At 40.3% G+C, this 14,268-nt stretch overlaps 1 protein-coding gene across 1 annotated transcript in view; it reads left to right on the top strand.

Annotated features, from left to right (window-relative positions):
- Positions 1-9,751, top strand: part of GNA13 (G protein subunit alpha 13) — a gene marked incomplete at its 5' end in the record, with an annotated part of 30,342 nt that extends 20,591 nt beyond the window's left edge. Inside the window, 1 exon segment of the mRNA XM_053910518.1 lies at positions 4,093-9,751. Coding sequence (XP_053766493.1) covers positions 4,093-4,665 — 573 coding nt within the window. The 3' untranslated portion in view covers positions 4,666-9,751.
- Positions 9,752-14,268: the final 4,517 nt, after the last annotated feature.

Raw genomic sequence — 14,268 nt, 5'->3', positions numbered from 1 at the left:
TCAGTATAGGCCCTTGCTTTTTTCCAACTTCATTGCTCTTAGTACAGTTGGTTTGTTTATTTATATGCTTACTGGTCTTTCACCAGCCTCTTCTATAAGGGCAAGGTCCTCATCTCTTGATTGTGAAGAGTTGAGTTCTTGATGCCTAATTGTTACTAACACATACTAGGCACTCAACAAATGGCTTTTGAATGAATGGCTGTGGTAGGCCAGCTCCAGTGAGTTTTCTACTGGCTGCTTAGTATCTTCTGCTGAGGACAGTTCTGAGGCCACATATGGAATAAAGAGAAAACAGTGCTGTAATCAGTTGGTAGTTAACAAGGAGGGAAGAAGGAACCTGAGTGTGCTGCTACGTACTGGCCACCCATCCTGGGCCTATTCGATAGTTCACAGGATTGCGTTTGCTTCTGCATCTCTGGCTAAAGTACCAGCGCCATTGAAGCCCCACTTCATGCCAGGCCCCCTGACCCCTCTGCTGGGTGAAACAGCATGTGGAGCGAGGGCATTGGTTCTGCAGCCAGACCACTTGGGTTCCTGTCGCTGTGACCTTCCAGGGGTGTCCAGCCTTTCGGTGTCTCTGGACCACACTGGAAGAAGAAGAGTTGTCTTGGGCCACACATTAAATACATTGTGACATGTAATTATAAAAAATCTCATAATGTTTTAAGTAAATTTATGATTTTGTGTTGGGCTGCATTCAAAGCCATTCTGAGCTACAATTTGGATACCCCTGTGCATTTGTAAACCTCTTGTTTTTTTTTGTTTTTTTCTTTTCAGTATCATAGGTGGCATAGTAAGAGAACTGTCCTCATAGAATTATGGGATGATTACATGAAATAAACCCCGTGTCTTAGTCTGCTGAAGCTACCATAACAAAATACCACTGACTGGGTGGCTTAAATAACAGACATTTGTTTCTCACAGCACTGGAGGCTTGAAGTCCAAGATCAAGGTGCTATCTAACACGGTCGATTTTTCTTGATGAGGTGTCTCTTCCTGGCTGGCAGAATGTGTGGCCTTCTCACCCTTGACGTGGCTTTTACTAGGCACACACACACGGGGAGGGAGAGAAAGAATTTTTCATTCTTCTTATAAGGCCACAAATACTCTGATTAAGAAGGCCCTCACCCGTATGACCTCATTTAACCTTAGTTACTTTCAGAAAGCCTTGTCCCGAAATATAATCACATGAGCTGTTAGGGCTTCAACGTAAGAATTTGAGGGGGTGTACACAATTCAGTCCAATACCACCTAGTAATGCACTCAGAGTAGTGTGTAATAAATGCTCAATGTTAGCTGTTTTGTTCTTTGATCTGTGTATTTAAGAAACTCGTTCTAGTCAAAGACGAGAGAAGTATTTCAGCTAGAAATGTTGGAGCTAGCCCAAAAGAGTAAGTGAAGGATGGGTTGGATTTAGACATGGAGAGAGGAGGTGCAGCCTACCGAGATGGAAACAGCTAGGTGTGTTTAGTTTTAGGAGGCACATCTGTCAGACAAAGGGTGTGTGGAGTCCTTGGCTCTAACTCATACAAACAGATTTCTAGAAGGCAAGAACCTGGGTGTGCATGCATTGTTCATTGCACTTGGACTATAGTGCAAGTCAGTGGGCAGGTAGTGGTATTACACATGAAGATTTGTATAGGTCTTGGTGTCAGGCTCGTGGTGATCCTGGGCAATGTAGAACAGCCTGCTAGTTCCAGAAAACGAGTAAGGAGGGTCACGAAAGCCAGTAGGCAGAGCCTGGATCTGATGGAGTCAGGAGCCGCACTGTAAGTTCTGAAGTCATGATGCCAGAGGGGTCAGTGTGGGATGGGCTTGGAGGGGGAACCAAGAAGTGCAAGACATTCAAGACAAGAGAACTGAAGCGATGGTAATTCTGCGCCTGAGAGGAAAAAAGTGGGAGGGTGGAAATGAGGAGGAAAGGGAAAGTGTAAGAAAGATTCAGAAAAGGAACAATAGTATTTAATGTAGGATAGGAGATGATAGAGAAGAGCCAGGGTGCTTGAGAGGCTTCAGGAATGCTGACATTGTTGGTGGGACAGGAAGTAGGAAGAAAAGCATACTGGCTGGACTTAGAGGAGTCGGTAAGGAAGAAAATGAATTTTCTTATTGACAATGTTGTATTTGTGAATAGACTGTCAAGTGTAAATGAATGGTGAGCATTTAAAAATGAGACGGGAGAGACTTGAGCAGAAGTTTACCTGCCCATCACAGCCTTTTCCCTCTTCCTCTCTACAGCAGAGGCCATGGTGGTGGCGAACACAGTAGGAACCACTAGACTAGTAACACATAACATATGTGCCAGACGCAGCTCTTAAGCACTTCACCTTATTGAATGTTACTGTATTTTACAAATGAGGAATTTGAGACAGAGAGGTTAAGTGACTTGTCCAAGATCATACAGCTAGTATTAAAGAGTTGACTCTAGAATTCCTAGTCCTAACTACTATTACCGCCAGATCATTTAGTTATTTGATTACATTGTCCTCTGTTTTATGGTTTGTACAAATCAGCCTAATTTGAACTAGATCGGTAGCTTCTAATTAAAGCAATGATAAAGAAGGTTTTATTTTTATGGAATAAGAAGTTTTTTTAAAACAACAGCTCAGTGCTGGTGTGTTTCTGAGGCAGCTGGCACACAGGCATTGTAAATTGGTACCACCTTTCTAGAAAGCAATTGGGCATTAAGTGTCCAGAGTTGTTAAAATGTTTATAACCTTTGACCTCATAAGCTTATCCCTGGTTATTTACTCTCAGGAAATAGTTTAAAAAGAAAAGAAAAAGTGTTTGCACAAGAATTTAACTGCTGAACTTCTTTGAAGTAAAGCAAAAATTTGGAAACAACCAAAATGACCACTAGTAGAAGAACGTTTATGTAAATTGTATCACATTAATCCATTTGATGTAAAGTAGGTAGGTATGTGGACAAAAGCTAGAAGAAAACAGAAATGCCAACACATTTATTAAGAGTCCCAGACTTACTTAATGAATGACTGTGAATTACAGATATAACATCGCTGAGAACTGCCTACTTTTTTTTTTTTTTAACTAACGTGCACCATTTTCAAGAGATAAGTATTCTCGCAATGACATTTCAAAATCATATTATACTATGTGGAAAGGCATAAAGTGTAGCATTGCAGATAACAATCAGCATTGTTTTAAAATCTTGCCTTGGTTTTTAAAAATATTTTGACCTTGATAATGAGCATTAAAAGCTCTTCTCTTCAGTATTGCCAAAAAGCTATGTCAAAGTTGTGGAAAAACACTAGCCTGAGAAGAGAAAGAACAGTTCGACTGTGGGATGAAGTGCACTGTCAGGGGCTAGCCTGTGACTTGTGGGACCAGCAGCTTCTGTCTGTTCAGGGTCCAGTAGTTGACTGATCCTGTTCACAGAGAAGGACTCATTTGATCTTTGCATAAATGTCCCTCAGAGGCAGGTAGACCCGCCATGGTCACCATCATTTCACAGGCAAAAGTGCTGACAGTAAAAGACTACTTGTGTCAATAGATGAGATCGCTGGAACAGGGCTACACTGTACCCTGGAAACAAACTTAGGAAGTGGCCCAGAGTAAACGCAGGTGATTATAGTAGAGGAGGTGTTTTCTCTCTACATACAGGCAAGTAGCATAGCAGCAATGATAACATGGAGTGATCAGTATAGAAGTTCTTAGTCATAAAGCCGGTAAAGAAATGTTTAGAATGGGCTAGAGAGAGGCAAGACCTTGAACTGGGAAGTGATTCTCAAGAACTGACATTTCAGACCAGCAGGTGGGTATGTGAGCAGTGAGGTCACTTTGGCTGAAACTAAGAGCAGCGGGCCAGAGTATGAGGACAGCTGGTAGGTAAGACCTCAGTTTGAGTAGTACCGCAGGAGGGAAAAAATAGTAGATGCTGCTCATTTGTAGTGAATTTTGAACCAGTCTTTGTACACTGACATTTTAATATATTGGTACTTTAATGTTATCAGGAGGTGTCGTTTAAAAAAGTAACTTCGTTTGCATATCCATTCACTAGACCCCCTAGTAGTACATTAAAAATTCTAATTACTTCTGGATTACTCAGTGTAGAATATTTTTTTTCTTTTTCAGGATTACATTCCATCACAACAAGATATTCTGCTTGCCAGAAGGCCCACCAAAGGCATTCATGAGTACGACTTTGAAATTAAAAATGTTCCTTTTAAAATGGTTGATGTAGGTGGTCAAAGATCAGAAAGAAAACGTTGGTTTGAATGCTTCGACAGTGTAACATCAATACTTTTCCTTGTTTCCTCAAGTGAATTTGACCAGGTGCTTATGGAAGACCGACTGACCAATCGCCTTACAGAATCTCTGAACATTTTTGAAACAATCGTCAATAACCGGGTTTTCAGCAATGTCTCCATAATTCTCTTCTTGAACAAGACAGATTTGCTTGAGGAGAAAGTGCAAATCGTGAGCATCAAAGACTATTTCTTAGAATTTGAAGGGGACCCCCACTGCTTAAGAGACGTCCAAAAATTCCTGGTGGAATGTTTCCGTAACAAACGCCGGGACCAGCAGCAGAAGCCCTTGTACCACCACTTCACCACTGCTATCAACACGGAAAACATCCGCCTGGTTTTCCGTGATGTGAAGGATACTATTCTGCATGACAACCTCAAGCAGCTCATGCTACAGTGATGTACAAAAGACTTGCTCTTTTAATAGCTTTGTATCTTTTTGATTGTTTTCTGTTTGTTTTGTTTTATAAAATAGTTTACAACAGGAATTAGAAAAATCTTGATCCTATGTTTAAGTTCTTGGAACTCTTAGTCCTCCTCCTGCGGACTTGGGTTTGTGGCTGAAAGCTGCTGAATAAAACATCGCTAGTATCTGCTGAGGTTCAGGCTTTGATCTGTTTCGCTGTGGCTTCCATTGGAGTGGAGTTGTAATTTCCTGCCAAACCTCAGACGAGGTATATTTCAGGCTTTAAATTCTTCCACTTTCAAACTGAATTCTGTAGTGCCAAGTAGAGAAGGTGTCCTTAAATATTTGTAGGTATGAGGCTAAGAATATTCGGTTCTGGGACAAGTAAGACACTTTCTGTCTGCCCAACACAGAGCACCAACACCCGTGCCTGGCTTTATGACAGTCTGTTTTGAAATGGCTGTTGGAAAAAATTTTGATCTGAGTAATGATATTCTATAGATTTACACAGATTTAGGCTTCATGTATCTTTAATTATGTACACAACATTTGTTTTTTTTCAGTTTCTGTGGTTTCTAGTGTTTTAAAGTTTACATGGAGATTTCTGGTGTGATGCTAACGAAAGTTCACACATGGTACGGGGGAGCAAAAGGCAAGCAAGTGCCATATGTAGTGTGGTGATCAAAGTTATGAGTAAAATATAACTTATCCTTTTCATATTTAAATAGCATAATAAAAGTGCCGGATGTGTGAAACATTGTGGCCATAGCAGTAACTAAAAATTGCAAGCAACTTAACAGAACTTTCCATAAAACACCCTTCCCAGAATGTTACGTGTTTTACTCGTAGACTTTTAAATCCTGTCTCAGATGATTTGTGGCCCTACTGTAGGAAATCATCGTTGTACCGTCATAAACATCTTTCTTTTGCTCTCCTATTTCCATCAACTCAGACGGTGCATTTATGGGATTTTTTTTGTTGTTCATTTGGAGCTTGACAATGGCAGTATTTTCATGTCAAACTATTCAGAAAGGTATTATTTCAAGTTCCTTTTCATCCTTGGTTTGCCACTAAAGCACAGTATACGCATGTTTGTATCATTGTTTAAGGAATTCCAGCTTTATTGAGGTACAGCTTGAATGTTTTAAGGATACTCACACCAAAATATGATTGCATTTGACCTCCCTCCATCACTTATCCAGTGAAAACATATCCATGAGGTAGCTTTGTGATTACAGTACACTCACAGCGAACTCTTCGCAATGGCTGGTTTGCAGGACTGAAAATACTGGCTCGCAGGTTCTGTGCAGTGTTAGAATTGGATTAGAGAAACAGATGTACAAGGCTGAGGCAGTTTGGAAAGTCTGGCAGCTTTTCTCTTTTTCCTGAAAATTGTGATTAAGACTGTGATATCCATCACTTTACTGTATAGCTGACTGGGTTCTCAGGTATTTTCTTGGCTAGAAAGTTCTTGAAAGATGGGTCAACATTATTGGGCACCCACCCTTTCCAAGACAGTGGCTCTTGGTCTGTCTTGCTGTCTAGTATGAGACTGCAGTTTTTCAGTGAGCTAACCAGGGATTGCTCTTACCATACCTGATGCTGCATTTGAAGTTCCATCCTCCATCAGGATGTCCGTAGTCACTTCCAGTGTTTCCATGCTTTGGTTCACACGACCTCCAGAGCTGTCTCCCGCATGATGGTGCAAGTGTTCATAGTATAGTTCGTGCACGTTTGAATCGCTTTTCATCCAGTGCTTCTTGCCAAAAGAATACTTTGTTTAAATTCACAGAGTGAGAATATTTTCAGTGCTGGTGAATATCTGAATTATGTGCACAATAATATTTGGACTCTTTGGTGGCAAGTCTCTGTAAATTTAGCAAGTAGTTTTATGGAATGGCCAAACCATTAATTCCAAGAAGACTGAGGTAAGTCCCCCATGTAAAGAGGAAACCGAGTCTGTCTATGTTATATTTATGTTTAGTGATATGAACCATAAATATTGCCTGACAAAGCAGAAATCATGTTTCCCCATGTAGACCACCACCAAGAAATGTTGAAACACCAAATAGATACGGCATTATTTTGAGCATTTGTGATTTTCTTTCCTGATAATGTGTGGTGTCTCTGCCAACGTCCTCATATAGTAAAGTCTAGAATATACTTGGAGGCAGTAATTATTTCTAATGGCAGGCTTGATTAGATAGTAGACCTGCAAAGTTCAATCTGAATGCTTTAGTCCACACTTTATATACTGTATTGTTCAACCATTTGAAGGAGTCGTTATCTCTGTACCATGAAAACCAAATCCTTTTGAAATACCTCTCCATGAAGGAGGAGGTGAAATTTAGTGAACAAAATGGAGAGGAGGCTCATAGTTTTCACTATGTTTATTTTCTCCTGATCTCTAAAAAAGTAATTGAAATGGAAAATTCTTTCACCTGTTACATTTTCTGACTTTGTGGTTATGATTTTGAATAACATGTGCCTAATTCTCTTACATTCTGTTCTTAAATCTGAATGTCTCCTTGTTTAATTCTTAAGAAATGTCACAAGAGTCTTCATTGACCCTGAAATTTTTAGTACACAGAGTTGCCTTACAAATCAAAGAACACCACAGACTTGGGCCTTGATTTTTATACAGGGAAAAGGCTTTGTCAGCTGTTTTCTGAAGGTCCAAAGAATTCAAGGTGTGCCTCTGCCACTTAAATATTATTTTTAATAACATGAATCATTGTCTGCCAAATATTGTATTAATTTCAAACCTTCATTTCAATTTTTTTTTTAAAGATTTTATTTATTTTCAGAGGTAGGGGAAGGGAAGGAAAAGGAGAGGGCGAGAAACATCAATGTGTGGTTACTTCTCACGCACCCCCACTGGGGACTTGGCCTGCAACCCAGGCAAGTGCCCTGACTGGGAATGGAACCTGTGACCCTTTGGTTTGCAGGCCCATGCTCAATCCACTGAGCTACACCAGCCAGGGCCTTCATTTCAGTCTTACTGGCTGGAAAGGGCACTTCATGGCTAGAGAGCAACCGCAACCCAGAAGGCAATGTGGAGTGAAAAAAGGTCATTTGTTTTTGTTCTGTCATTGACACGTATTGATATTTTACAAAGTGTGGATCCTCTGGTAAATCACTCACGTGAGGTTGTTTAGGAAAATCTTTGTTCAGTTGGTGGCCGTGGTTGGTTTAAAGGAGAAGGAAGTAAGATGACCTTAATGCCAGAAATGAGTAGAAGTACTGATTTAGATTGGACAAAAATCATGTGCCCTTTAATTTTTTGTTAGAAGGAAGGAGTAAATCTCAACTGCTGATGTATACCCAAATACTTGTATTTATGCTTTTGATAAAGTGTATTTTCAGCATTAGTACACATACCCAATTATGCCTTATTTATATGAAGAAAAAAGTTACCAAGTTATGTTCTGAAATGCAAATCACTGTTTGAGAAGCCCTCAAATTGGTGCTTTCATTGTATAATGACACATTTAGACAAAACCCCAAACCAAGCCATTTGAAACAAGATTCTCTCCATTGCGATTTGTAGCAATGTTATTTCTGTATATGTAATGAGAAGACTAAATATCAGTGTTAACTCAATTTGTTGTGTGAATCCATGAAATCATGCCTGTAAAGCTCAGCCAAATATTTGTAACAAACTCCCTAATAAATCTAGAGAAAGTCACTATTACCTCTTAATGTCTTTTAGTTTTATTTGAGGAATCAGGACAAATTTTGCAAGTGTCTTCTTAAGTTGGAGATCTGGCTTAGTGTTGGGTCCTTTTCCCTCCCATCATATCAGCAGGTTAGGTTGTATTAGTCATAGATGATCTGCTCATGTGTTGAGCTGGTTGACTAACAATACTGATTTTTTTTTAAGATAGCATACAGGTTGGCTTTTTCTTCAGTAAACATGAGGAAGGGAGGGATCCTATGTGAGTGGCTATGTTTTGTCTCCACGTTCCAAATAAAGGAAACGATATAGTACATACCTGTTCTTTTATGGTACAAGGCTAGGGCTTGATAAATTTATACTAGAAATTGCATTGTAAGTCTAAACCCGAAAATTTGAAACAAGTTGGACTTCATGGTTTTTCAACAAGTTGATAATAGCCTTTGAAGGCTGATTAGTGATTATTAACATCTTACATACAGTGTTCGTACTGCTAGCATTCTCATGTCTGTACTTGAATGTATAGTTAGCATGTAAATAAATATGTTCATTCTTGTATCATCCAAGTCTAACCATCGGATTTCAAATGCCAGAGCTTATATGGACCAAAAAGCGTTAATGGTGGGGCAGTAATTTCTGGGTTGACAAGAGATTTTGTGACCTATCCAAATCTGTCAGTGATGAAAATTTCCAGCTGTATTGAAGTGTGCTAGGACTCATTATGCGTAAATTTTCAATCAGTGAATGTCATGGTAGAAATACGCTACTTCCTTGGTATCTGATTTGGGTTTGTATTTAGAAAGCTTGTTACATTCCTGCCATCGTAAGGGATGTGTTTGTCCTCAAGCATGCCTGTTTGATGGTACCAGGGGGAAACAGCAAGGGGGGGCAAGGAGGAGCTGATTTTGGGGGAAACATGATGTAACAATGCAACAAACTATATACCATTCTCCTTTTTTTACCTCTTACTTGAAAGCAAAAGCGCAACATGTTTTCACTGGCTTTCTGTCCTAGACCTTGGGGAGAGCTCATTTACCACAAGAAGCCTTATCAAAAAGTATATTTTGTAACAACCTCATAGATACTGTACCTAACAAAACATGCTTTGTATTAGCTCTGTATAAAAGTATTTGTGGTTTAGGACTTTTTATACATATATCTTTTTATAACTTTCCAGGAACTAAGCACATTATCTGATATTGTAAATTATTTTCTGTTAGGCTTTACTTCAGGATTGGCAATAAATTATTTCTAAAGGAAGTGGAAAGAACAGTTTGGTTTTATGAGTTGCTAGTTTATTAAGGCTTTTTACTTTTGTACATATTTTGCAAAATTTTTTGCCTCTTGCTATTATATTTGCTTTGTAAAGATTACTGACATTTAATAAACATTTTTAAAACTTCAGCACTATGATGTTATTTAAACTGTTTGCTAAATGTAAAATGTGAAGCAGACACTTAGTTTAAAATTTGAAAGCAAAAATTTCGTCTAGTGGCTTAAAGCATGGAAATCTCTAGTTTGGCAGATCTCCCAACATAACTTTGCCTTAATACTACTCTCTAAACTTTTCCTTCCTAAAGATGGAGATGTAGACTTCATCCACGGAAGTGCGTAGATTTTTAATATGTTTTGATGTGGACATGGAGAAAGGAGAAACTTCTTTTCTCTGCGCTCCTCTTAAAATTACTAAAATTGTATTATGGTGGTTCTGGACTCATAGTTTATCCACCTGGAGGAGTAGTGCTGTTAAATGTCTGTTGTGCTTGATGTGTTTTAAAAACAACCCTTACCACTCATTTTATGTTTCAAGAAATTTTATATGACTTGCAGAAAAATTGCACCGGTATCAGAACTCCCATATTCTCCACTCCGTTTATAGTAGTTTCCCCAGTTAACATCTTGCACTCATGTGGTACATTGGTCATAATTCATGAACCAGCCTTGATGCTTTAATATTAACTAAAGCCCATCCTTTATTCAGATTTGTCTAGTTTTTCCCTAACGTCCCCTTTTGTTCCAGAACCCACCCAGGATAGCATACTTCACTTAGCTGTCCTGTCTCCAGGCTCCTCTTGGCTATTACAGTTTCTCAGAATTTCCTCGTTTTGATGACCTGGGCAGCTTTGAGGAAGAGGAGGACTGACCGGGTACAGGCATATCTTTGTTGCATTTCACAGATGGAAGGCAAGACCCTCCACCAGCAAGAAGATAACACTCTCTTTACTGTGGTGTCTGGAACTGAACCCACCATACCCCTGAGGTATGCCTGTATTTTCTAGATTATCTGTCTATTGGGATCTGTTGTCATTGTCCCTTTCTCATAACTAGACCACGTTATGTGTCTGGGGACCATGGAGGTGGAGTACTATTCTCATCAAATCCTATCAGGCACACACTCATCTTTTCCCTTTACAACTTCAGCTAAATTAGAAGGGGTTAAATAAATTTCGGCATGTTAATACCTCTTCTCAACTGGCATTTGCTGAAAGCTGAGCATGTACTTTTCTTCCCCAAAGCAGAATGAAGGGCCTTTCCCCACAAGGAAATGCAAAGCAGGTGTGTTAAATGTTCGGTGGCAAGGCCTGTACTCAAGACTGGCTGGCTCCAGGTCAGTCTTTTCCAGATAAAATTTCTTTTCCAAGGCCTCACCGTTAACATAAATTTTCACTGTTGGTCCCAAGAAAAACTGAGATAAGTTTGGGCTTAGAAATATCTACAAATACCTGCAAATCTGCAGATTGGAACCAGGTCATTTAAGGCTTTCTTAAAGAGATTCAAGATCTTTTAAATAGACTCTAAACTCTTGAGTATTTGAATCCCCCAAACAAACCAAGAAGTCTTCTTATGTTAATGTTGGAACAAAATACTCCTCCTTGTCAAGGGAAATCACTAAAACCCAAACTACTGTCTAGTAAAGCGTTCGTTTGGCACAATCACATCATGAACACGGATGTTCTCTCAAAATTACCTGTGTCATTGCCCCCAAGCGGGTTGTTGGAAGAGAAAAGAGACTTTGGTCACAAGGATGCAGGAAACTCAGAGTTTATAGGTGAAACTGGAGTTTTGTGTTGATGACAGGAAGTTGGGCATGCCTTCCTAGGGCAGTGTTTTAAAATACATGTACATTTCCCTCAAATTAGCGGGGTACCTGGAGTACCGAACAGTTGGAGTGAGGCGCATCTATGACAACACCGCAACTGTATCCCACAAGCATCCCCTTTTGCAAGTACATCGAAGCTCAACCAATGTTCCATACGAACTGACGATTGAAGGCATCTGTGTGTTTAAGTGTCTGTTGGCCCCACGAGCACTGAGGGGAGTTGTGCCCACAGTGCGTATTTACACTGAGTGGAGGAGTGTGTTGATTTCTCTTTCCTCCATAAAGGTGCGTGATAGAAAACACAAGGAACCAAAGGTTTTTTTAAAAGTTGATCATTCTTGTAATTAACCACACTGCAGCTTTAGACTTGGGCTTCCTGTCAAGTGTTGAAGAGATGGAACAAGGTTGTAAGATGAAGCTAAAGGCCAGACACTGCTGGCCTTGGGAGAAAAGTGTGGGGTTTTTAATTTTTTTTTCCTATTATTCTATGTGGAAAATCCCAGTTCTTATAAATTTTGTGGGATTGATTTAGCTAGCCGGTTTCGTTGAGACTTTGAAAATAAAAAAGAATCACAGCACCCATGGCTCACCAGCTTTGATGAAATTATATTTAGAGCTAATTCTGTACAGGCAATCCTGGCATGTATGTAGCAGGTTACAGTTTGGGGGAAATTACTATCAACCATAACAGAAATACAGAGTGAGGACTGGACGCCCAGCCTGACAGAATTAACGGGCATCAGTTTAAGACAGGTTCAACATACAGCATAATCCTTTCTAAAGTGCCCGTAGCAGTGACTTTCAAACTCTGCCCAACATTAAGGCGCAGGGGATCAACCTTCCTTTCCAACGAGCACTTCCAAAGGAGCGGCCACTTTTCCCCCCCCACACCTTTTCTCTGGGGCTCTTTGCCTCAGGGTAAGTCCTACACATCCTGCAAGCCCGCCTGCCCCCCAAGTTTTCTCCGTCTCCACCCACCACAAGGCCAGGGGCGGTTTTCTTCCTTGGAGCACCTGTCTCCTCTGATTGCCTCTCAGGGAACTGGAAAGGTTCTTCCTCACTTTGAGCCATCGAGACGCACGTGTTAGCTGCTCTGCTTGACTGTGAATTGAGCTGGACAGTGTCACAGATGGTGTCCTAAGTGCCGAGTGCCTGTCGGACACAGTGGGCTGTTCCCGAGAGTAGCCGACACAGCCTCTACTTGAGGCTCCCAGCGGAGCTGTGATGGGCGCCCGGGTGAAAGCAGACTGTAGAGGGGCGGCGAGAACCCTACCCTCCCAGTGTGCAGCTGTTAACTAGCATGAGGAGTGGGCTGATGAGACTGATTATCTGAGAAATAAGGAGGTTGAGCTAGATAACTTTCATGTTCTTGATTACATTCAGATTCTTGAAAGTCTTCTGGAATATTCCAACTTGTAACAAAAATGGTCTATAGCATAATATAGAATTGTAGTCGATAATACAAAGTTCCTATGATAAGATCTTTAATTTTCCCTGAGGGGAATAATTAAAGGGAGGGGCTTATGGGGAAAATTATAAGTATCTTTGAGGACACTATGGGTAATTCAATCGTGGTTGTTTTTTTTAATTCACCTGTGTTTCTTAATTTTTTGTCCTGCACTCTTTCTCATGGGGAATTTCCCTGTATCAACTTATAAATATTCAAGATCCCCTTCGTCTTTCTGAGGTATGAAAGTTAAGATCTGATAGCCTCAAAAGCTCATTAAAGTTTTCTGGTTCATTTGTTTTAGGGTCTTTGCTGGGCCTGCTATAAAAGGTACCACAGACTGGGCGGCGTATCACAGAAATTTGTTTCTCGCTCTTCTACTGAACATCTGAGCTAAGGGGTGCGAGTGTGGCAGGGTTCTGGAGACGGGCGCCTTTGGTCTGCAGACTGCCAGCTTCGCGCTTTGTCCTCACTTGGCAGAAGGGGAGCTAGCTGGCCTCTTCGGCCTCTTCGAAGGGAACTATTCATGGGGGCTCCATCCTCAGGACCTAATGACCTCCCAAAGGCCCCACCTCCAAAAACCACCCTATTGGGAGTGAGGCTTCGACATACAAATACGGCAGGGGGTGGAGGAGGAGACACACACACACACACAAACATTTGGTCCGTAATAGTCACCAAAACGTCATCAGACTGGACTTGAATGCTGCTTAATTGTCTCTTTCTTTCTCCAAGAAGAACCAACCTTTTTTTCAGTGTAAATTTTCTCCATGTTCTCCATATGCCATCCGAAACGGAAAGTCTTAGTCTTACTACTCTACCACAACCGCCATAAATAACTTTGATGTTTTCAGTCAGTTTTCCCTCTATGTATCCTTAACATGAGCCCCAGTGACAATTGTTTTAAATAGTTGTATATTTCACTTGGTGCCTATTTATATCGTTCTACTGAACTGCTTGCCAAAACTGGCGATGTGACCCATTCTTGCAGGAGAAAAATGATGACATCCACTTTGTTTTCAAAGTCCTGCAAATGAGATTACTTCTGAGCCTGACTTTTCCTCCAAGATACTAGTGAGTTTGCTTCTGAACTTCTCCAGTGTTCTCAGAAATCCACCATCTCAAAGGCCTTCCATGTTTTCATGGGAATTGAACCACACCTTGCTTGTGGCTCCATAAAACAGAACAGAAAAATTTAAAAAGTGATCTTATGTTTTCTGAGTTGCTAGTATTGAATGAGTAATTCTTAGTTTGGGGAAGATATCTCAAAATTTGATAGTAATAATTTTACCCATTTAGTAATAAAAATCATAAAAATTATTTTATTCGTATGTTGTAAGATTAAGCTTGATTTTAGTTTTACTCCTATGTACC

This window comes from Desmodus rotundus, chromosome 9, assembly GCF_022682495.2.
Source record: "Desmodus rotundus isolate HL8 chromosome 9, HLdesRot8A.1, whole genome shotgun sequence".
Classification (NCBI taxonomy): domain Eukaryota; kingdom Metazoa; phylum Chordata; class Mammalia; order Chiroptera; family Phyllostomidae; genus Desmodus; species Desmodus rotundus.
Note: the sequence above shows the minus strand (reverse complement) of the source record. Positions and strands in the feature narration are given on the sequence as shown.